At 50.6% G+C, this 20,256-nt stretch overlaps 8 protein-coding genes across 8 annotated transcripts; 4 read left to right on the top strand and 4 right to left on the bottom strand.

Moving 5' to 3' along the window:
• Positions 1-674: 674 nt before the first annotated feature.
• On the top strand, positions 675-1,163 carry CTAM01_06492 (averantin oxidoreductase; the record flags this gene model as incomplete). Its single annotated transcript, XM_060522519.1, has 3 exons — positions 675-758; positions 823-995; positions 1,079-1,163. 3 exons carry the CDS (start codon positions 675-677, stop codon positions 1,161-1,163), a joined length of 342 nt encoding a protein of 113 aa, XP_060382778.1.
• A 228-nt stretch (positions 1,164-1,391) lies between these two features.
• Positions 1,392-2,133, bottom strand: CTAM01_06491 (peroxiredoxin DOT5; the record flags this gene model as incomplete). Its single annotated transcript, XM_060522518.1, has 2 exons — positions 1,392-1,963; positions 2,127-2,133. 2 exons carry the CDS (start codon positions 2,131-2,133, stop codon positions 1,392-1,394), a joined length of 579 nt encoding a protein of 192 aa, XP_060382777.1.
• A 587-nt stretch (positions 2,134-2,720) lies between these two features.
• Positions 2,721-3,520, bottom strand: CTAM01_06490 (uncharacterized protein; the record flags this gene model as incomplete). The annotated part of the gene is made up of 3 exons (XM_060522517.1): positions 2,721-2,784; positions 2,939-3,344; positions 3,427-3,520. Coding segments are annotated over 3 exons (564 nt in total), but the record flags the coding sequence as incomplete, so codon positions are not given.
• A 919-nt stretch (positions 3,521-4,439) lies between these two features.
• On the bottom strand, positions 4,440-6,743 carry CTAM01_06489 (uncharacterized protein; the record flags this gene model as incomplete). Its single annotated transcript, XM_060522516.1, has 3 exons — positions 4,440-5,532; positions 5,601-5,817; positions 5,873-6,743. The coding sequence occupies 3 exons, from the start codon at positions 6,741-6,743 to the stop codon at positions 4,440-4,442; spliced, it is 2,181 nt and encodes a 726-aa protein (XP_060382775.1).
• A 2,145-nt stretch (positions 6,744-8,888) lies between these two features.
• On the top strand, positions 8,889-11,771 carry CTAM01_06488 (uncharacterized protein; the record flags this gene model as incomplete). The annotated part of the gene is made up of 7 exons (XM_060522515.1): positions 8,889-9,132; positions 9,192-9,886; positions 9,949-10,151; positions 10,208-10,228; positions 10,291-10,689; positions 10,741-11,063; positions 11,116-11,771. The coding sequence occupies 7 exons, from the start codon at positions 8,889-8,891 to the stop codon at positions 11,769-11,771; spliced, it is 2,541 nt and encodes an 846-aa protein (XP_060382774.1).
• Positions 11,772-11,864: 93 nt separating this feature from the next.
• CTAM01_06487 (unsaturated glucuronyl hydrolase) lies at positions 11,865-13,465 on the bottom strand (the record flags this gene model as incomplete). The annotated part of the gene is made up of 2 exons (XM_060522514.1): positions 11,865-13,151; positions 13,202-13,465. The coding sequence occupies 2 exons, from the start codon at positions 13,463-13,465 to the stop codon at positions 11,865-11,867; spliced, it is 1,551 nt and encodes a 516-aa protein (XP_060382773.1).
• Positions 13,466-15,297: 1,832 nt separating this feature from the next.
• Positions 15,298-16,392, top strand: CTAM01_06486 (phosphorylcholine phosphatase; the record flags this gene model as incomplete). The annotated part of the gene is made up of 1 exon (XM_060522513.1): positions 15,298-16,392. One exon carries the CDS (start codon positions 15,298-15,300, stop codon positions 16,390-16,392), a length of 1,095 nt encoding a protein of 364 aa, XP_060382772.1.
• Positions 16,393-17,940: 1,548 nt separating this feature from the next.
• CTAM01_06485 (cytochrome P450 3A17) lies at positions 17,941-19,569 on the top strand (the record flags this gene model as incomplete). The annotated part of the gene is made up of 4 exons (XM_060522512.1): positions 17,941-17,982; positions 18,036-18,563; positions 18,638-19,254; positions 19,311-19,569. The coding sequence occupies 4 exons, from the start codon at positions 17,941-17,943 to the stop codon at positions 19,567-19,569; spliced, it is 1,446 nt and encodes a 481-aa protein (XP_060382771.1).
• Positions 19,570-20,256: the final 687 nt, after the last annotated feature.

Raw genomic sequence — 20,256 nt, 5'->3', positions numbered from 1 at the left:
CACACCGTCGCCAATCCTTTCACCAAGTGACGCTTATTCAAGAAATATCGTTGTCTGACACAACCTAGCCAAATGGCGTATCCAGGTACGACTTGCCGTTCACAGCAGCCCTACATCAACTTTGTTTACCCTAAATTGAGACTGATGAACACAAAAAGACTGTCGGCCCCCCAAGCACCAAAGCACATAAAGACACTACGTGGGTGATTTGCAATAAATACTAGATACATTCTACCGTGGGTAAGCAACATCTTCTCCAGTGTCAAGTTCATGGTCATGGGAACCTTTCTGCGAGCCTATCCAGTTTTCGGGCGAGTCTTTGCTCCGCTACTGAAAGCAGAAATGGAGAAACACACAAAATATTCCAACGACAGAGTAGATCGCTGCCTGCAATATGACAAGGACAGAGGGGATATCTGGAGACTTGTTCAATGAAACGCGGACCTCAACAATATCTTCCGAGAGGAGATGTACGCCAACGCCCAAATATTCATGATTGCTGGGACCGAGACGACAGCTACGTTGTTGAGTGGGCTCACGTTTCTTCTATGTCGGAACGCCGACAAATTGAGGATTTTTATAAAGAGATCCGGTCGCTCCATCTTCAGGACCTGAACATCATCAACCTGCAACGGCTTTCTTATCTCAACACGTGTCTAGAAGAGGGGCTTCGCATGTATCCCCCGGCTCCGGGTGTAGTGCCTTGTGTGGCTCCTCAAGAAGGGTCAACTGTCTGCGGGCAATTCGTCCCAGAAGGAGTAAGAAGCCACATACTCTCTGATCCTCGCTGGTCATTATCACTAATATAATTATAGAGTATAGACGGCTACAAGCGTCGCTCAGTACGCAGATTACACTCCGGCCTACAATTTTGCTAATCCGCATGATTTTGTGCCCGAACGTTGGTTGGGTGAACCGCCCGAGAAGTACGCAAAGGACAACAAGGAGGTTGTTCAACCCTTTTCGTATGGGCTGAGAAGGTGCATTGGCAAGAAGTACGTATCTTCCAAGTTTTTGATTATCAACCCTGTCGTGATCCTTTGGCGAATTTGGGGGTCTAGCGTTGACTCTTTCTTAGTCTTACCTATCACGAGATGCGTCTCATTTTAGCCATAGTGCTGTGGAAGTTCGACATTGAGCTTGCGGATAAGAACTCGAATTAGATCGATCAGAAGTCTTTTGGTATCTGGAAGAAGCCTCCCCTGGGTGTTCATCTTTGTTCTCGTGAAGACCGTATGTAGGCTGTCAGCTTGGCGACAAGATGACAGTCTATTGGTCTCATTCGATTCGACGCAGATGCTACAGCAGTGGATTGACTCATCGTTCTCTGTTGTTCTTATTATCATTTTCATAGATAGGACAAGAATCAGCTAGAAAGGCTACGAAACACCTCAGCCCGAAGATGACCGCTTGCCTTCGTATTCTTTCAACCACTTCAGGACTTCTATGACGTTTTGATCCGGGGGAAACATGGGATACCAGTGTCTGATAATCTTACCACCCTCAACAGCCAGGGTGACCCGCTTGATCAGCTTTCGCTGTTTCCAATCAAAGGTAGGGAGTCTTGCAGCGGTCGCGAACTTCAAATTGGCGTCGCTCAAGAGATCATAAGGCAAATGGACCCTCTCTCGAAGCTCTTTCTGGGCTTCTGAACTCTGAGCAGACACGCCAAAGACCTGAGCTACCCCAAGGCCTTTCAGCGCCTCAAAGTTGTCTCGGTACGAGCAGGCCTGTGGCGTGCAGCCTCTGGCACCTGGGATACTGTTCCACTCGGGAGGAACTTCTTCCCCTGGTTCTGCAGTTCGTGGATAAATAAAGACAATGGTCAAACTATCCACTTGTGACAGGTCGACCTCCTTAGAGTCGTTTTTCGCCGAGGGAAGTGGAACGCTTGGCAGATTGAAACCCGTAAGGTGGTCGCACGACCCGTCGTCCTCAGGTCTGGGGAGGTCGAGGGGTAAGTCTGTACTTCTGTTACCAAAGTGCCTGTGATGCCATTGAAAAACGTTGATTCGAATCAAAATATTTGACTGCCTCTTCAATCATATGTTTCCTCTCATGGAGATTCTGCCCCTTGTGCTATCATGTTGGGTTCAGAGCTTATTCATAGGTGCAACTCAACTTACCACTCATGATTGGGGCGTGATTTCTGGAAACTGCAGACGCAAAACTGGGAGAGATCCACGAAGTTGCGGGGAGATTTTGGGGTTTAAGCTTGGGGTGTTGGTGAATCTAATAACCTTCGCGTGTGCTGACCCTATGACGACATGTCGTTCCTGTGACTACGCCAGTTTAGGTAGTCTGTGATACTATGGAGCTTATGCTTCCATTCACCCGCAAGTCACATCGAGAAAAGCACTAGCCTAACGAAACCGGATTTCGACGCTTGTATGTTCTTACTTGTTTTGTGAGTAACAGGACTCCGATTGCTTTACCCGGAGTGGGTCTTGAAAGATTACAACTCTGTGTGTTGATTCATTTTGTGAAATACTGCGCCTGTATATGTAAATTACATTATTGATTTTGAACCCCAAGAAGAAGAGGATAATACTTTGGCTGACTGAATTAGCTCCTTGTAAGCTGTGTAAATCAAATCTCTGAATCATTCTTGGGAATACACTTTGTAGCATGGTGGGAGTAAGTGAGGCGTTGGTTGACGTTAATTTGTATAGTCGAAAACTGATTGATGATTATTCATTCTTTAAATATCTATTATCTCATTAAGGCCAGGAGCTGAACTGGTCGTAGGCTCTCAATCCCAAGCCGCATGCGCAAAGACAGCAGCTAGTCGTTCAGTTAATGCTGATCATCTTGCAATTACGCCCCTCATCCCTTGCGGTCTTGTTGTCGGTGTAAGTCGTGTGACGCTGTCTAATCAATTGGCTGATAATACGTCATGACTGGTATGTCTAGTGCATCTGGGTTTGGTCTATCGTACCAGAATGGTATCGAAGGATACATCTTCTTCCATATTCTCCTATAGCAGTGTATGTAGAGCTCCTCACGATCTTCAAATCTTCTCTCGACCGCTCTACGCTCGATTCTTTCAGACTTGGCAAAGTAATTATCGGCATTGTCTTGGTCCCGGTCAATCGCGTCAAGTTTGCGCCGGGGAGAAAATCGGAAGATCCCCCAGCACCCAGCCTTGTTGTAATCGTCAATGGCAATCGTCCTTTTGTTGTCATACGCCCGTCGACTTTCGTTTCGACGCCGAAAGTGCATGGCTTTGATTTCATTCATCCGTTTTTCGTACGCGATGTGTACTTTTTGGAGACCCTTGCGTTGTTTAGTCTCCAGGGTTGATGGTGTTTCTTGCGAGGCAATGTCGGTTTCAGGTTCCGACCCTGAGGACGAGTCGGATGGAAGTTGTTCTTCGATTGGACTTTCTTGAACTACGCTTTCGTTCAAAGAAATCCGATGACTGACTTGTGTGAAAGATCTGGGCCGGCGCGGCACGATCAACGGACGAGCGGCGCTTCCGGTTCCTGGAAATGAAGACATGATGGACAACTGTGTTATGACGTGGAGTTATACAAGCTGGTGAATTTTGCTGGATTCTGGGGAAGATATTGTTGACCTGTAGGCGGTATTGACTTCTGTATATCCCGATGGCATATGCTTTCTCCGATATGCTGAATCTTCAAGTATGCCGAAACCTGTCTCCGGTGCTCATGACCCTCAATGACTGTGGCCTTAGACTGGACATTCGATTAGATCAAACCATAAAGACTTGTCGATATCAACAGCCTCATCAAGGTTCCGTAATGTATCATAAGCTACCGTTGGCGTGAGGGTTTCTTGATCAAGCACGGCTGAGGCGTGTTTGACATGTATTTTCACGCAAACAATTAAACTCTAGTGGAATACCTATGTTGTAAATCTGTAATACGAATAAAAAGTGCTAGTAAATTTATGGGACTCCTCTGGTATCTTAGTCACGATACTGCAATCTCAAAAGTATCGAGAGAAATCTGTTTGTTATACTTGATGTAATTGTGTGCTGTTGCGGAATTGGAGCATTATCGCCAACGCCAACATGACATGGAGTCATCAAATTTGATCAACGCAGATCACTTCAAAATTAACGTAAATATAAGGCGGTGGTTCAGTGATGTACTCTCTTCTTCCGCACGCATGAGGTATTATTGTTGGATTGGAAGTCCAATTCGACCTCGACGTAAGGGTGCCCGCGTAGGGGCCAATTACGGCCCCTACTTACGATTACCGCGGCCTGCCCAACCTACGGTTGAAACCTTCTTTTTACACCTACGCAGAAGATCATATAGTCCAATTGACCTCTTCGTCAACACACGGTTCGAACCAATTGACCTGCGATACGGATACCATCAGGTATCACTCATGGGGACTTTGTATAATGAGGGTTCAGTAAGGTAGACTGCAGAGTGTTTTATGCATGTGTCCAATTATAAACTTGACATCTAAGCTTGAGTAGAGGCAACAACTAACATAACATCGCCATCTGTTGCGTCTGAAGTCCTAGATTCCAGCTGCACCCGCGGAGCATCCAACCATCGTTCTGCCAATGGCTTGCCAGCACCAGGCCAACCCTTGTTTGCCGAGGCAGACAGCGCAAAGACAGACTCGACTAGGACCATTTCATATCCGGCATCTAGGCCACCGGCAGTAGCATGAGAAATGACCGGTATTAAGGTCCTAGAGCAGGCCAAGTTTGTGTTCGAATCAGGCTTCAGTGGAAAACTTTCTGATATCGTCTGGTGACTGCTCGGTGACTGTGAGACCACGCCGCTGGCGCCTGCGGAGGACAAGATCAAAGTGGAAAGCTCTTTCTGTAAAACGCCTTCGGCAGAGCCCAAGATGGCGTCTTTCGGAACCTCGGAGATGACAGGTAGAGGCAATCCGTCAGTCTGGCCGCCCTTTTTGCGGCCAGAGATCGCGAAGCCGCCCTCGATTGTGTGTAAAGTCTTAAGCTTCTCGTGCACTTTGATCTTGTGGACTCGAATATGCCAGTCCGGCCATCGGTCAGACGGTGGGATCAGCGTGGTGTCTATACTCACGGCTCTGTCGCCCCATGGATACCACTTGGCGCTCGCAGCTTGTACTTCCTGCGTGCTCGAAGCTGTCTTGATAAACGCAGTTGAGAAGCGCACTGGTTCAGACTTCCACTTCACTGCCCATGTCTCTCCACCATCGCGACTCAAAGCAAGGGTGTTGTCTGGAGCAATCTGCTGGATTAACGGCCCCGTCGGTACGGAGAACGTGAAAGCGGAGGAGTACGCAAACTTGCAGTACTTAGCCTGGTTAGCCTTCATAGGCCAAGCTACGAACTGTCCTGGCGAAAGGAGAAAGTGATGGTTGCTTCCAGGATGGTTGCACACAATCTGCTGAGGGGCTGGGACGAGCGCAACTGAGTCTGTTGTGGAAAGAGAGGGGTATGGCTCTTCATCTGCAGTCCAGAAGTCATCGTCTTCCGCAAGACCAACCGCAATGAGGGTCTTCAAACACCAGTACGGAGATTGAGGTGAGTTGTAGTCTTCGCACAGGTACATGTTTCTAAGCTGAGAATGAGCAAATATTCGTTTGAGGTGGCCGCGAACGGGCTGGGATATAGGGGCACTTACGGATATAACCATCCAATGTTCATGGTACCATCGGAATAGAAGACATCATTAGAGTTGTTTGCCCACCATCTGAGATGTCTCAGTAGGAAGCCTTTGATGGCCCCGGGGGTGTGGAGAGGCTTTGGCATATTGGGTACTTGTGCCAGAGCTAGAGCAGCGAAATATCCTCCGCAGGCGAATCGATAAGTTAAAGACCGGCCGAAAGGTATAGCAGAACCTAAAAGGTCTTAGCACATTGCATGGGTGGAGTGAAATCACCAGAAACATCTCACCTTCAGCGTCAAAGTAACGCCAGAAAGTGGCACCAAAGTCTCTTGCTCTCTGGCGGTACTTCTCTGCTCGTTCGGGATCGATATCCACAGCAAATCGAGAGTAGAGCAGCTGACTGAATTGAATCGCAAAGCTACCAGAGTAGTAGTCGGCCTGTCTTCCAATTCCAATCGCATCGCGTCTGCCAGTCTTCTCAAACTGCTCGAACTCATCCTGGGCCTGCTCTGGTGTTTGCCAAGGACCGTCTGCCGACCAACCATCAAATCGGTAGAAAGTGTCCAGGAGCGCCAAGTCTGAGTTTATCTCGTCGCGAACACTGTCATATGCCACCCCACATACTTTGAACAGAGCCAAGTTCGCAAAGACTCTGAACCAACGCCAGTTGTTCTTTGGCATTTCCATTCCATTCAAAGACCGGAGCCAGTTGGTGATGTTTTGTTTCGACTTTTCACTCAACGGCTTAAAAATGCGATCAGGCGCGGAAAGGAGGGCAAATGCTACAATTTCGGCCTCTACCATGCGCTGATCGGGGCCGAGAATTGGTCCCCAGTACTCAGGGTGCTCGGGATCGGTTCCTGTGACGAAGCCGTCGATCCATGGCTGGACTACTTCGGTGATTGCAGCGGACAGTGATGAATCTGAAGTGGCATCAGCTCCAAGGAGCAATGCGCCTACAGCCCATAGCGGCCGAGCAAAACCTTCTAGTTGGGCAGCTGTCTCATCAAAGTGCGTTGCCGAAGTCACCGGAATTCGGATCCGGCCCTTGGACGGAGAGAAGTGGGGTAAGAGGGGCCGGAGCAGCGCGAGGGTAGCTTGGACCAAGTCCGCCCTGGTTCGGAGAGGGTTGTTGGAGAATCCTGACAGGGGTGGCATTGTGAGAGATGTTCGCGAACACACAAGATGGCTTGTGCGGAATGGAAGTGCTCGGGTTATGTCTCGACACCCATCGGCTGGTCTTATTTCGTCTTGCGATGAATCTGAAGGCTATTGGTTCCACTGTGGCTTCCCCAGATGCGTCGGATACCGGGGTATCTGTCGGACAGCCTGCCGGCGTGCGTTTGATGCGTTAGCCAGAGAAGGCTGAGTCAAGATGTCGTAACCACGACACGGCAATCCCTTGAATAGTGTCATCAGACGAAAATTAAATAACGAATGAGCCAGTCAGTGTAGTCTCTGATGGCCTTTGTCTTGCCTTTACTGCGAGCTACTGCAATATTTTGCATGATGTGGTTTCCTTCATCTTGAGAGAACCAATGTCAAACCCGCGATTGGTAATAGTGAGCCTCTGTTCAAGATCGACAAGAAACGTCGAGTGCATTATTTCTCCCTCCTAATGTGTTTGGAAAAGTTTGCTATTGATGCGGTCGCTTGAAAGTAGTGAGGGCTTCCATCCTCATCACTCTTCTTTGGAACGCAGTCAAGCTCCGAAGCGATAAGTTTAGGCAGATACAGAACACTCTGCCTTTAGTATAATGATGATTTGAGATTCTCGCTCGATAGTTCGTCCCTCTGAGGACTGAATGGCCGCAATCACATTAGTCAGATTGATGACTCCCTCTTATGACGTGAGCCATCGGCACCTGAACATTTCTTGCAGCTCTTCGGAAGTTTGTGCATGTAACATGCTGCAGGTACCCGAAACTCTAGCGCTCGAGGGGCATATTTTGCTGGGTTTCTTCAATCATTGGCCCTAAAATCGTGTATGCTATCCACCATGTATGTTCAAACTATTGGGGGCGAGACTATTCAACATGGGTTCTGGTACATGAGAAGAGGAGCTGGGTCCATGCATTTAAGGTTGCTCACAAGAACAACATCATCTGCACGATGAGTTCACTGGTCTTTTGTTTGACAAGTTGTTCACATTGAGCTTTATGTATGGATGAGAAACATAGAGTTGGGCAGACACAAGCGCGACGAATCGAGCTCATCAACTGGCGAGAAGTAATCATCATAATCACTTCATCGTCGGTACGGACTTAGTGTGATTCGTGGACCAAGATGAGCAGCATCCTGTAGGTGATATTTGAGCAATGGTTGATATGAAAGATTGAGTACCTAAATGATGACGTACGCTATCTTCAGGACCACGTTAGCAAACACGTCAGCCCGTAAAGGTTCAGCTCTTGTTCCGTGAGCCAAAGAAATGCGAACACAACTAAGCCCTGGAGATTTTCGAATGCCTCCCAACGCTCAAACAAATCCTCTCAACTCTCGCTTTTCTTCATCGACCAAACCTCTCTTTACCCAGCTGTGACGAGATTGAAGTCGAGCCGAAATCATCCTTGCCCATTGTTCTTCATATGCTAAGTTAACTGCTTATGTTTAGACCAGTGGCCGCCGACTAGCCTTTGTGTGGTGCCGGGCATCGGCTCAAAGGAGCCCGCAAGCGCTAACGAAACGCTCTCCAGTTTCTCCGCACCAACCTCGTTCCACCAAACCGCCCACTTCGTGTTCCTCACTTGCTCATCCCTGTCCCAATATCCCCAGAGTGCGGGGGAAACTTCCCGCCTCCTCTCTGCTCGTCCGCTTATGGGAAGGTGAGTTGTTATGGTCAGCGGAGGACTGAGTTCAAGCGCCAGAAGAGCTTAGTGTAAAGAATCGATGCCGTTGCCCCAAATCCCTCGGTCAAATCGAACCGAGAGCACCCCGGACGGTTCCCCTCTCCACAGCCACCCCCAACTTTCCCACCTCATAAACACAGGAATCCTCTTTTGATCCCCTCTTGCATCGTCGCGTCGCACGATTCCATGGCCGACGATTGCCACGTAACCGACGTTGAGAGGAGCCACACGCAGAAACGCCCGCGCCGCTCGCACAAACGCCCTTGCCACTCGCACAAACGCCCTTGTCTGCGGCGTTCATCGGGTCTTTGACTCTCGGTCTCCCGCCGATCGGACCGGGCTCTCTCCGGGGCGCCGCCACCACCGCTGCCGTGAGCCTGCTGTTGGGCGCCGATCGCTCAGGCCGATATGGATCTGACCGCACCGGCGCCGGCTTCGGGTTCGCAGCCCCCTGATGGCTCTGATGGCGACATCCCATCTTGTCAGGGCTGTCGGCGCCGCAAGCTCCGGTGTTCCCGCGACCAGCCGATATGTTCGCACTGCAAACGGTTGGGTAAGGTTCCTGGATGCCGCACTCAAGTCGATCATGGATCTAGAAAGGCATACTGACCGAACAGACTCGCCATGTGTGTACGATTTGAAGAAGAATAAGCCGGGTGTCAAACCCGGAGCGGTTGAGAGCCTGAATCGCCGAGTGGGTAAGTCTCACCCGAATCGGAAACCCTGTCAGTCGAGTCAAACATTGACTGTCATGAAGAGGTTTTGGAAAATGCTCTATTGCAAAAGTCCAGTGACGGTTTTTACCCGACCTCAAATGGCAACGGCAACATAGAGTCGCACAGCGCGCCGGCCGAGTCCCAGAACGTGGTCGGAATCCTCTCTTTGCTGGCGCGTGAGCTACACAAGCTCAATTCGAAGACCAAACCTGGCTCTCAAGCCGGCACACCTGAAGGGGCAGCTGAGCATGCCGTGTTCTCTCCAACAACGTCCAGCTCTTCCAGGCGAAACACCATCGACGGAGTCGAAATTGTCTCACATCCTCACAACCAACCAAGAAAGCGTCGGAGGGTCGATAGCTGCGGCAACCCCAACATCGATCTGGCCTTCCCCTTGGAAGACCTGGAGAACATCACAACAAGCCTGCCACCACCAGAACTTTTGGAAGACATCATCAATATCCATTTCAACATCATCCAGCCCTGGATTCCAATCCTTCACGAGACGCAGTTTCGTAGGCGGGTGCACGACCCGGAACAGCTGCCCCGCTTGGTGGTCGTTCTCCATGCCATGGTAGTGGCAGCTCTTCGATTCGTTGACAACTCAGAAATCCGACTCTCGGCGCTTGAAGTTGAACGACGGACATCGCGGTCAAGAAACATCGTCATACTTAACGCAATGGATCACCTTTCGGTCGAGAATCTGCAAGCGCTGGTTATTCTAGCCTTCAACGATGTGAGTGCTTCCCAAAACACCTCGTCGAGGTGATCTCAATCAACATTACTAACATGGCCAAGATCGGAAACGGAGATGCGTCAAAGGCTTGGTCAATAGTTGGATCTCTCACAAGGACTGTCGAATACCTCCAAATGAGTATCGAAGCCGATCACCAAGACAAAGAACCTCTTCTGAAGCCGTTACCTTCAATACCGCCACCCCAGAACTGGACCGAAGAAGAAGAACGGCGGCGAGTCTTTTGGAATATCTTCAACCTCGATAGGTGAGCCAGACTGATTCAGAACTTCTGTTGCTGTGATACTAAACCCACCTTTCCAGATTTTGTTCCGTCACAACGGGGTAAGGCCTTGCATGAGTGCATGTAGAGCTGAGAGGCAGAATAATCGAACTGACTTCCGTAGATGGAATACCAGTTTAACGTCTGATGATGTCTATCGTAGACTTCCAGCCGACGGTGGTCTTTGGCATAAGGAAGAGTCAGTGATTACTCCCTTCTTCGGTATCTGGGATCGGTCGGCCGCCAAGATGGGTAACTCCATTGCCTTCTTACCAGCGCACTATCCTAGTCCGGAGCAGACGGCCGACGCACCACCGCAAACCCCCATCACCGCTCACCCTCGCAAAGGTCCCAATACGGTCGACATGACCACAGTCGGGGCGTTTGCATACTGCATAGAAGCGACTGAGTCTCTTAGTAGAGTCACGACGTACTTTCTTCAACAGAAGATCAACTTCCTGGATAGACAGGAAGTTAGCAGCTGGCTTACTCGGTTCAAAGAGTTAGATCTGCGTCTAGTGCAGTACGTCTGAAGCCGCGCCTTCGAGAGCTCATCATGCTGACAAGACTTTAGCTGGAAAATGTTCCTGCCTCAGAAGTGGAAGGACTCCAACATCTCTCGCCAACCCGCTCTCATCAACATGGACCCTAACCTCACGCTCGCACACATTACTCACAACACTTCAATGATTCTCCTCCACCAACGCATAGCTTATCCAGAGCCTCGATGGTCTAACATAGTGAAGCTCCCTAGCTTCTGTAGCGCCGAAACTTGTCAGGAGGCCGCAGTCGAGACGACAACCATTACTGAGAAGTACTTGAAGTACACCCCCGAAAACAGCCCGGCTACCAGTCAATTCGCTTTTTGCGTCTTCATCAGCGCTAGAGTACTCCTCGGTAAGTGAATGTGAACCTGTAACGAATACGATTGTGTCCTAACGCTCCCCAGTCCATTGGCGGTACTACGACGCTGAGCTTGCTCCGGAATTCTGGACTCTGGTTGAGAGCATGGAAGAAATGGCCAAGCGCTGGGTCGGGCCCATCCTCAAAGAAAAGCACGCCCAGTGTCTCGCTGGCAAATACGCTGCGCAGCTCCGCGACCTCCATCGCAAGTGCCAAGCAGATCCTCAATTCACTGTCGATGTCTTGGGATACTCAAGCGGTGTCACCGGTCAAGGGTGCAGTCCTGCTGCTCAGACGCCAGCTTTCAGCCACCAGCAGGGCAATGCCTTGTTTGCTCAAAGCTCCAACAGGATGGCGCCGCCCGTTTCAAGTCCATTGGCACCGAGCCAGACGACAGGACTATCGCAATCTCGGCCGCCGCCCATCTTCCCAAATCAGCAGCCGCAGGGCCAGATGAGGCAGGGGTCGATGATGGGTCCTATGGGATCTCCCATGCCGATGACTGGGTTCACCCCAAGAGATTCGGATGCGCCCGATGAGCTTTCTGCCATCTCGCATATGCTGATGGATCAAAGATTCATGGAAATGGACAGGATCATCAGTTTCGATGATATGATGTTCACGGCACAAACGGCGAACAATGGTAATGCGTCCATGCCAGTCAACGGCTGGGGACCTGTTGATAATACACAGCTGGATTGAACAAGTGTTGATGGAGTTCCCATGCAAAAAACGATTTCATATTCTATTCGTGATACCCTCATTTAGCCCGTACATACATAAAGCACTATGAATCTACACCAACCCCATCTTAAGTAGTCTGTTGCCGAACTCAATCAAGTAGTAGTCGCCGTAAACCAAGCCATGATCCCAGTATCTCTTGTGGTCCCGTGTGTTGTGGTTTGCCGTAGCGTTTTTCAGGATAGCGTCAAAGGTCTTGCCCTCCTCGACGTCTGTGGTTGAGATCTCGCCGTTGCTGAAGACGAACTTGGCCTTCTCCGTGGCCAGCGAGAAGTCGAGGGTATCCTTCACGATCGTGATAGCCATATCCCGGTACCTTGCGCTCTCCTTCGCCAGACCCTGTCCAGCCAAGGCCTGGGACAGAACCAGCATACCGTTGGCAGCAATGATACCTGCAGATGAGTCTCTCAGAGGAAACTCCTCGTTCTCGATCGGCGCGTCAAAGTCCCAGAGCGGGACGTATCGGCCCTTCGTTCTGTTCTCGCCATCCACGGGGAACTCGACAGACTTTGGTGACGTCTCCAGCCGCATGAAGAAGTATTCTGCGAGGCCACGGGACACCTCCAAGAACTCCTCGTCACCGGTCCACAGGAACGTCTGAGCGTAGCCCAGAATACCCCACGCCTGGCCTCTCGCCCACGTTGACTCCGCGGCGTATCCCTGGCCCGTTCTTCGCTCCTTGATCTCACCGTCCTTGGGATTGAAGTTGACGACGTGAACGTTGCTGTACATCTTGTCTTTAATGATACCTCTGGAATCCTTTTCAACACGGAGGTTCGACTTGATCAACGTCTTGGCGTGTCTTGTTGCGGCATCCCACAGCTCTTGCTCGCCGGTGTGAGATGCAGCGTAGTAGAGCAGGTCCAGGTTACACATCGAGTCGATGATAACGAGGAAGTCGTCCGTCAAACTCGTAATAGTAACGCCATGCTGGGTCAGCGCGTCCCATGACCGAATCGCTCCGACAGTTGAGTTGTACCGTGTGTAGAGAGCCTTGGCCGCGGTCACGATGGAGTCCAAAGCCTGCTTGTCTTGGGCAACCTCCCACCTCACTCTCATTGACGGCTGGATCATGAATGACATGTCGTGGGTATCCGTGCGCTTGGCTGTGGTGTGGAGAGGTTCTGACCATGAGGCACCGAGCGACCATAGCTTTGACAGCAAAGCCGCCTTGTCTTGCCCGCCGGGCATGGTGTGAGGGAACTTAACTAGTCTCTCAATGAGGGAGTAGATGTTGCCTGGGAAGAAACCGCAGGTCCAGAAGTCGGCCTCTCGCAAGATGTACTTGCCGGCTTCCGGGCCTGTCTGGAGGACATACTCTGGGTATGCCAGAGGAGGATCCTGTACGTTGTTAGAAACTGACATCTCGGGGTGAGAGCATTGCGACTTACATTGTTCACAAGCGCATCTGTGGCTGTCCGGAAAATTTTGGCAGTGACGTTTTCCTCGAACAAGCCTCCGACTTGTTCTCTAATGGGCTTTGATTGTGCCATCTTCCGTCTCAAGGTAGTGACAGACCTGCCACCTGATTCTGAGATGCTAGTGTCGCTATCAGCATTGAGCTCGGTGGTGCTGTCAGACTCGGCATAGGTCACGTCCTTCGGGGATGAGATGTCATCCACCGGGATGGAGGTGTGTCCACTGAGATGCGCCATGTTGACAGAGATGATTCAAAATATTCTATTGCAATAGAGACAAAAGGATTGAGACATCCACTTACGAACTAGGTGACCCTGGAACACCTGGGGCTAGAGTCTTATAAGGGCGTGAGTGCGAGTTAGATCAGCGTGGAAGTAAGCCGGAACTCTGTGTTGACGCCGAATGAAGGAAGCACGGTATCTTCGGCCTGACGCTCGGGACAAGACGTTGTATTCTTCGTAGCGGACTTGCGGCAAGATCCAAGATTGAGGCGTTCGGTCGAAGCGTCGGGGAAGCAAAGTCTGGTTGGAGCGGTAATCGGGTGGTGGTGCAGTCTCTACTCGGAGGATTTGTCGTCCGGACGATCGCCCGATGCCCGAAGTCGAGATCTTGACAGCTCTGATTCTTCCGACTTGGCCCTCTGAAGTCTAATTTTGTTGCGAAGACATTGTCATCACGTTCTAGAGCTTATATAACCCGTCGTCCTCCTTGATGTTGCAAGTTTGGCGATGCAGGTCAATGACCCTGATCTTAGGTGAAACTGTGCGACCAGACATAGCCGCCTACCGGTCGGCGTGTAACTTCCTCGCTATGTTGCACGGCTACCCATCTGTACGACTTCAAAGAATTGGGATTTTTTTCACCATCTGAAGTCTCAGAGCTTGTAGGCCAAGCTGTCTGCAGTTTCATTTGGGTTACTGTCTCTCGCGCAGTTCGTCTGGGTTGCGATTGGTGCTCACGAGCAGGGTTCGCTGATTGTCGGACTGTCGATGTTGTCCCCGCGATCAGCCCCTGCCTCCAAGCCGCAAACACCGGCACTTTCATTGGCACAATTGATTAACTTGACCGAAAAACACGAAAACCAAGCTGTCGGTATAACTTCCTAAGGAGTGCATATACGGATAGCCTCCGCGGTGAACTGAGAGTCCAGGGACGCAGCAACGGTTTGACTCAAGTAGGTGCAGAACTCCAAGAGCTAGAGAGATAGCAACACCGAGGCGCGACGGCAACTCCGGGTGCCTGTCAGCAAACCTGGAAACCACGCATTGGAACACTTCAGGCCAGTTGCGCGGCTAGATAACAGCACATGGGACATATCGTTGTCCTGGATATGCTCGTTATCCACCCAAACAAGTCCGAACAGCCGGCAACGGCAATGTTACCCGACAACGTGGTTCATCTGATATGGTTCATTCGTGCTGAACCCCTGTGACGTGAGCAGCAGTTCGGCTTGGCGGTTCAGTGGGAGTCTGGAGATCTCCACGTCCTCCACGCCACGCTGTAGGGCTGAGCAGCTCATTCAGCTTGACGCAACGCTCGGAAAAGATACCAAACGTCGCGATGTCTTCGCACGCACGGCGCTGTTATCAGGCTTGTCCGGAAAACCCCCACAGGCTGACGAAAAGTTTATCAGTTAGCTCATTTCAATAATCCCGCTCATCGTCACGAATGTTACCCCAACCAGCTAGAAGAATTTAGTTGACCCCACAAAGTGGATGTTGCACGACGTCGCGGACACCGCCGCCGACACCCGCGTAAACCTCTCTCACCTTGGCAAAGCGCAGTATCTATCAGACTGAGGTTCTCAGCACCGGTAAGCGAGTAGGAAGAACCATGATTAGCTAAAATGAGGTAAAGCGAGAAGTTGGCAGAGCGAGGCCTCTCTCCAATCGCCGCCAACTTGTTTATAACGCGGCAGCGGCCCGGCCGCCGTGGGAAATGAATGGATTCCTCCGTTCCCCCAGCTCTCGGCCCGTTCTTCACTGCCGGCAATCATACCCTCACTTTGGTCTTTTCTGGCTAGCTGCAGCTCTATTCAGTTACTAGCTCCATCACCAGTATCGTCAATATGAAGACCTCTATGAACCCCATCGTTGCCTCGCTCGGGCTGGCCATCGCCCGTGGCGTCGCGAATGCCGCTCCGTCGGTCTACGCCTTCAACCACACTGCCGGCCCCGAGCTGAAGCACTGGCCGGCCGAGGCGGCCAAGGCTCTCAACACCATGATCGCGGCCAACGCCAACCAGAGCCAATACGCTGTCTTCGACATGGACAACACCAGCTACCGCTTCGATCTCGAGGAATCGCTGCTGCCGTATCTCGAGAGCATCGGTGTTCTTACCCGTGACACCATGGACCCTACCCTGAAGCTCATTCCGTTCAAGGACACGGCAAACCACACCGAGACGTTGTACAGCTACTACCTCCGCCTGTGCGACATTGACGAGATTATTTGCTACCCGTGGGCTGCTCAGATCTGGAGCGGTTTTCCTTTGAGGGAGCTCAAGGAGCACGTGGACGATCTCATGGCTCTGAACCATACCATTTCTACCACTTACTACGAGGACGACGTTATCACTGCGACCGAGGTCAGCCCTCCCAAGATCTTCACCGGCCAGGTTGAGCTCTACAACAAGTTGATGGCCAACGGCATTGACGTCTACGTTATCACCGCCGCTGCTGAAGAGCTGGTCCGCATGGTCGCTGCCGACCCCAAGTACGGCTACAACGTCAAGCCTGAGAACGTCATCGGCGTCACCATGCTCATGAAGAACCTAACCTCCGGCGATCTCACCACCAGCCGTAAGCAGATCGAGGACGGCATCTACAACGAGGAGGCCAACCTGGATCTCGTCATCACTCCCTACCTCTATACTCCTGCTACCTGGATGCAGGGCAAGTGGGCGGCTATCCTCACTTACATCAACGAGTGGCAGGGACCTATCTTGGCTGGTGGCGACACCCCCTCCAGCGACGGCCCCATGATCTTCCACGGCGTCAATGTTGCTAGGGGCGGCATTCACCTCTGGATCAACCGCAAGGACAGCGCCATGGCGACCATGAACGAGATGATTGTGAACAACACTGCTGCCCAGAAGGCGAACAACCTTCCTGTCACTGCGGACAAGAACTGGGTTATTGTTACTCCTACTGAGATTCAGTAAATTTAAGGAGCAAAAGATAGACGCAGCCGCAAAGGCATCACAGAACTAGATGATCAATGTAATGTTTTATCATGCCATTTATCACGAGCCTTCGTCTTTGGTACTCCCAAAGATTGTACACATGTCGAAGTCGACCACCAGAACTACCAGCGCAGAAAGATGACTTGAAGTCCGGGACCATTAAAGACACCCCCAGCCCGTGAACTTCAGTAAGCACTTGCCCTCACTCATGTGTGGCCACCCTTGCTTCTAATACACCACACAGACGGGCATATTACTTTCTGCAACTCGATGATTGACTTGAAACTGCTCAGAAGAGTCAAATCTGAGACGATCCAATAAGGAAAAGAGGAAGCACAGCCTCTGAGGGCAAAAATATGGACGATCTGGGAATCGAACCCAGGACCTACCGCATGCTAAGCGGTCATTATACCACTAAACCAATCGCCCATTCTCTGATCTAGCCCGGACTTGAACCGGAGACCTTCAGTGTGCCAGGTGAAGCGCAAGATGCGATCACGATGTTAGACTGACGTGATAACCAACTACACCACCAGACCATGTGTTTGTTGCAAGGATTATGCGAATGAGGGCTTCAGTAACCTGCGGGTCTGCGAATTGTGGGAAAGGCCCAGCCTCTGTGGGGTGGGAAGACTTTTATCCACTCAGATTCAACCGAAAGCACGTCTGCTTCTCGCCAAAGGGTGGCAGGTCGGTTCTGAATGGGAATAGAGGATCAAGCTGATTCAAGAATGATGCGCAATAGTAAGGTTCATGAACTGTCCGGAGCTAGAAAGCTGTTGAGCAATTGAGAAGACTGTCCTTGTTGGCGCCCGACCCAGTCCAACTTTGCCAAGTCCGGCTGCCATGGGTGACTTGAAAGTGCTCCGGAACTCTCATGGCCCAATTAGTCCACCCAGTTCTTCGCTGTCTTTCTTCCCACCTCCTTCCACGATTTGATCTAACTTCAACTTACCCATTCATGGAAGTCATGTCCGGGGAAAGGACAGCAGACACGGGGCTAGAAGCCTGTGACAGACTTATTCTGTGCCGCAAGCTAAACCAAGCAGGCCCACCTTGTTTGCTACATGTTTGCAGCTGAAGATAGCAGTCCAGCAAACCAACCAATGTCACAGGTCCAAAAGGGCGCCTTTGCACGAAAGCATCTTGGCCTGCATGCTTTTACATGGTTCTCATCACTGCCGAGGCCAGTCAAATCGCTCCAACGTGACGTTGGTTGTTGGAAGGCGGAAACGTTATGTTCTCATTCGTCAGCGAGACAGCCATTGTGCCAGGTGATCAAGCGGCACAATGATGCTGAAGAATCTGGAAGTGTCTGTGTTGGACCTGCCGCTGGCTTTTAATCCGGTTCCTCCGGCGTTCTACTGAGAGAAGGCGGCGGATTTCCATCATAGTCGTGGCCCTTACTCCCTCATGAATTTGTAAATTGTTGGAAATCAACCTTTTCAGGTGTTGGTCCGGTGCAAACTCGCCATGAGGGTCACACTTTTGCACCCCGAAGATGGCTTCGATCGAAAGGCCATGGCTATGGCATTAGCTGGAGCTGCAGGGGTTCTCGTAGTCTGCAACGTAAATTCCACTCTGTCTGACAATCGCCAATTATCCCAAGCTGATTGAAGTAGCTCTTATTACAGTACCTCAACTCCCCTCTCAAACATATTCCAGGGCCTTGGCATACACGATGCTCAAGACTGAGGTTGAAGCTTAGCCGGTTGACGGGAACCCGCATGACATACGTACACCAGCTCCACGAAAAGTACGGAAGCATTGTTAGAATCGCACCGAATGAAGTATCATGCATCGATATCCAATCAGTTTCCCAAGTCTACAAACTTGGCGGCGGTTTCGAAAAGGCGCAATGGATTGGCGATTATGCAAAGAAGCTTCCAGCCCTGTCTTTGTCCATGATTTTGAACAGCGAAGAGGCGAAGCAGCGACGGAGACTTTTGCAAGGCTCCTTCACTCTTGCATCCCTACGGAAAAATTGGGAATCGATTATTAGGAGTAAAGTTGAGCTTGCAGTCATGAAAATTAAGACAGAGGCTTTGGCGGGCTCATCAAACTCGCACAAGTGGTGGACGTATATGACCGCTGACATTATTAGCCAGCTCTCATTTGGGCAATCATTGGGGGTGCTGGAATCTGGAAAGGTATGGAAGAACATTTACTTATCCTTGGATCTTACTAAGGTACTGACGGACTAATCATATGTACCATGTTGTAGAGTACGATGTACATGCAAGCCATTGAGAATGCTCTGATAGCGGATGTCATCCAGTGCGAGATCCCTTTTCTCGCCTCTCTGTCCCAACTCATACCTCGGTCACTGCTTCAAACATTCTCCCGGCAGCTTGAGCAAGTCAGGCTCGGTGGTGCAGATGGAGTAGCGAGTGTCAAACAGCGAGGACCCTCGTCAACCCAAAGTATCTTTACGGAGATGCTCGCAGAATGTGACAGTGAAGGTCGGACTTGGTTGACAAAAGAGGCCGTCGGTATGGAGGGTGCAGGTATGATGGTTGCAGGAACAGACACCACCGCTGCCGTTCTGACCTATCTCATCTGGTCGGTGTTGAAACAGCCAGTCCTGCAAGAAAAGCTCGAGGATGAGATCGCACTACTCGGAGATGATTTTGACGATAAACGACTTGAGGCGTGCCCCATACTGAGTGCCGTTATAGAAGAGACCTTGCGCTTATATCCCGCCGTCCTCTCATCTCTACCAAGGCTTATTCCGGATGGGGGGACTACACTGTCATCACACTTTGTTCCTGCAGGTACTGTTGCTTACAGCCCGGCCTACAGTCTGCAGCGCGACCCTAAAGTATTCCCGGATCCTCATCGGTACGCTTATCTAGAACATCCATCTAAAAGGCACTAGCTAACTCGAGACTGTCTAGATTCGATGTTGATAGATACCTTGACCCGACCACAGTTTCCCTCCAACAAAGGCAAGCATACATCCCGTTGGGAGCTGGGGCCAGAGTCTGCATTGGTCAATATCTGGCAATGATGGAGCTCCGGCTTTCCACTGCCGTATTCTTCAAAAGATGTCGCGGTGCAAGACTAGGCCCAGATATGCCAGCCGACAGCATGGAAATGAGGGATTACGTCCTTCTATCGCCGAAGAGGAAGCGATGCGATATCACCTTGACTTAGAGAAGCAAGCCTAAAGACTGTCGGCTCATAGAGATAATTCCCGAAGAAATTCTCTCAGCATGTTTCCAATGTGAGTTGAGAGAGTTCACAGAGCACTGGGTTTTTGACAATGAAACACCTTAGTACACATATCGTGTACCATCTAGATTAGTACATTAGCCATATTGGTTTAAGAGAACACCTGTTCATCATTAGAGCATCTTAGAAACTTCCTGTCAGTCGGCCACTCGTTCTTTTCAAGAATGAACGCTTCTACCCTGCGGACATATTTTCATGGTTGAGGTTGCGACCACATCCAAAGCCAACTCATTCCAGATTAGCCAAGGTCACTGCATACACTCTGCCAGGGAAAAATTTTCCAGACCTGCGCTAAGTCAGTCTCTTACCCAGAGATCTGTTTCCATGATGAACTAAATGATTTACGGTAAGGCGCCACAATTATGGCCAAAGGTACAGCCCCTAAAAGATGATGACGTCGTTGAGCCGAAGCCGGCGTCATCGCCCAATAGCTAAGTTTCAAAAGGTTACAGAAGCTCGACATCATCACTGCCACATTCAATACCCCACTAGTATCAATGGCCTTGTTATCAAGCTCTCCTGGATCTTGAATCCATATATGCTTCATTCACCATCACCTCGGCTATATTGCATGTAGCCGACGACCCTCTTAAACACCCTGGGTAAGAT

The sequence above is a fragment of the Colletotrichum tamarilloi genome (genome assembly GCF_030869305.1).
Source record: "Colletotrichum tamarilloi strain Tom-12 chromosome Unknown Scaffold_18.1, whole genome shotgun sequence".
Taxonomy (NCBI): domain Eukaryota; kingdom Fungi; phylum Ascomycota; class Sordariomycetes; order Glomerellales; family Glomerellaceae; genus Colletotrichum; species Colletotrichum tamarilloi.
Note: the sequence above shows the minus strand (reverse complement) of the source record. Positions and strands in the feature narration are given on the sequence as shown.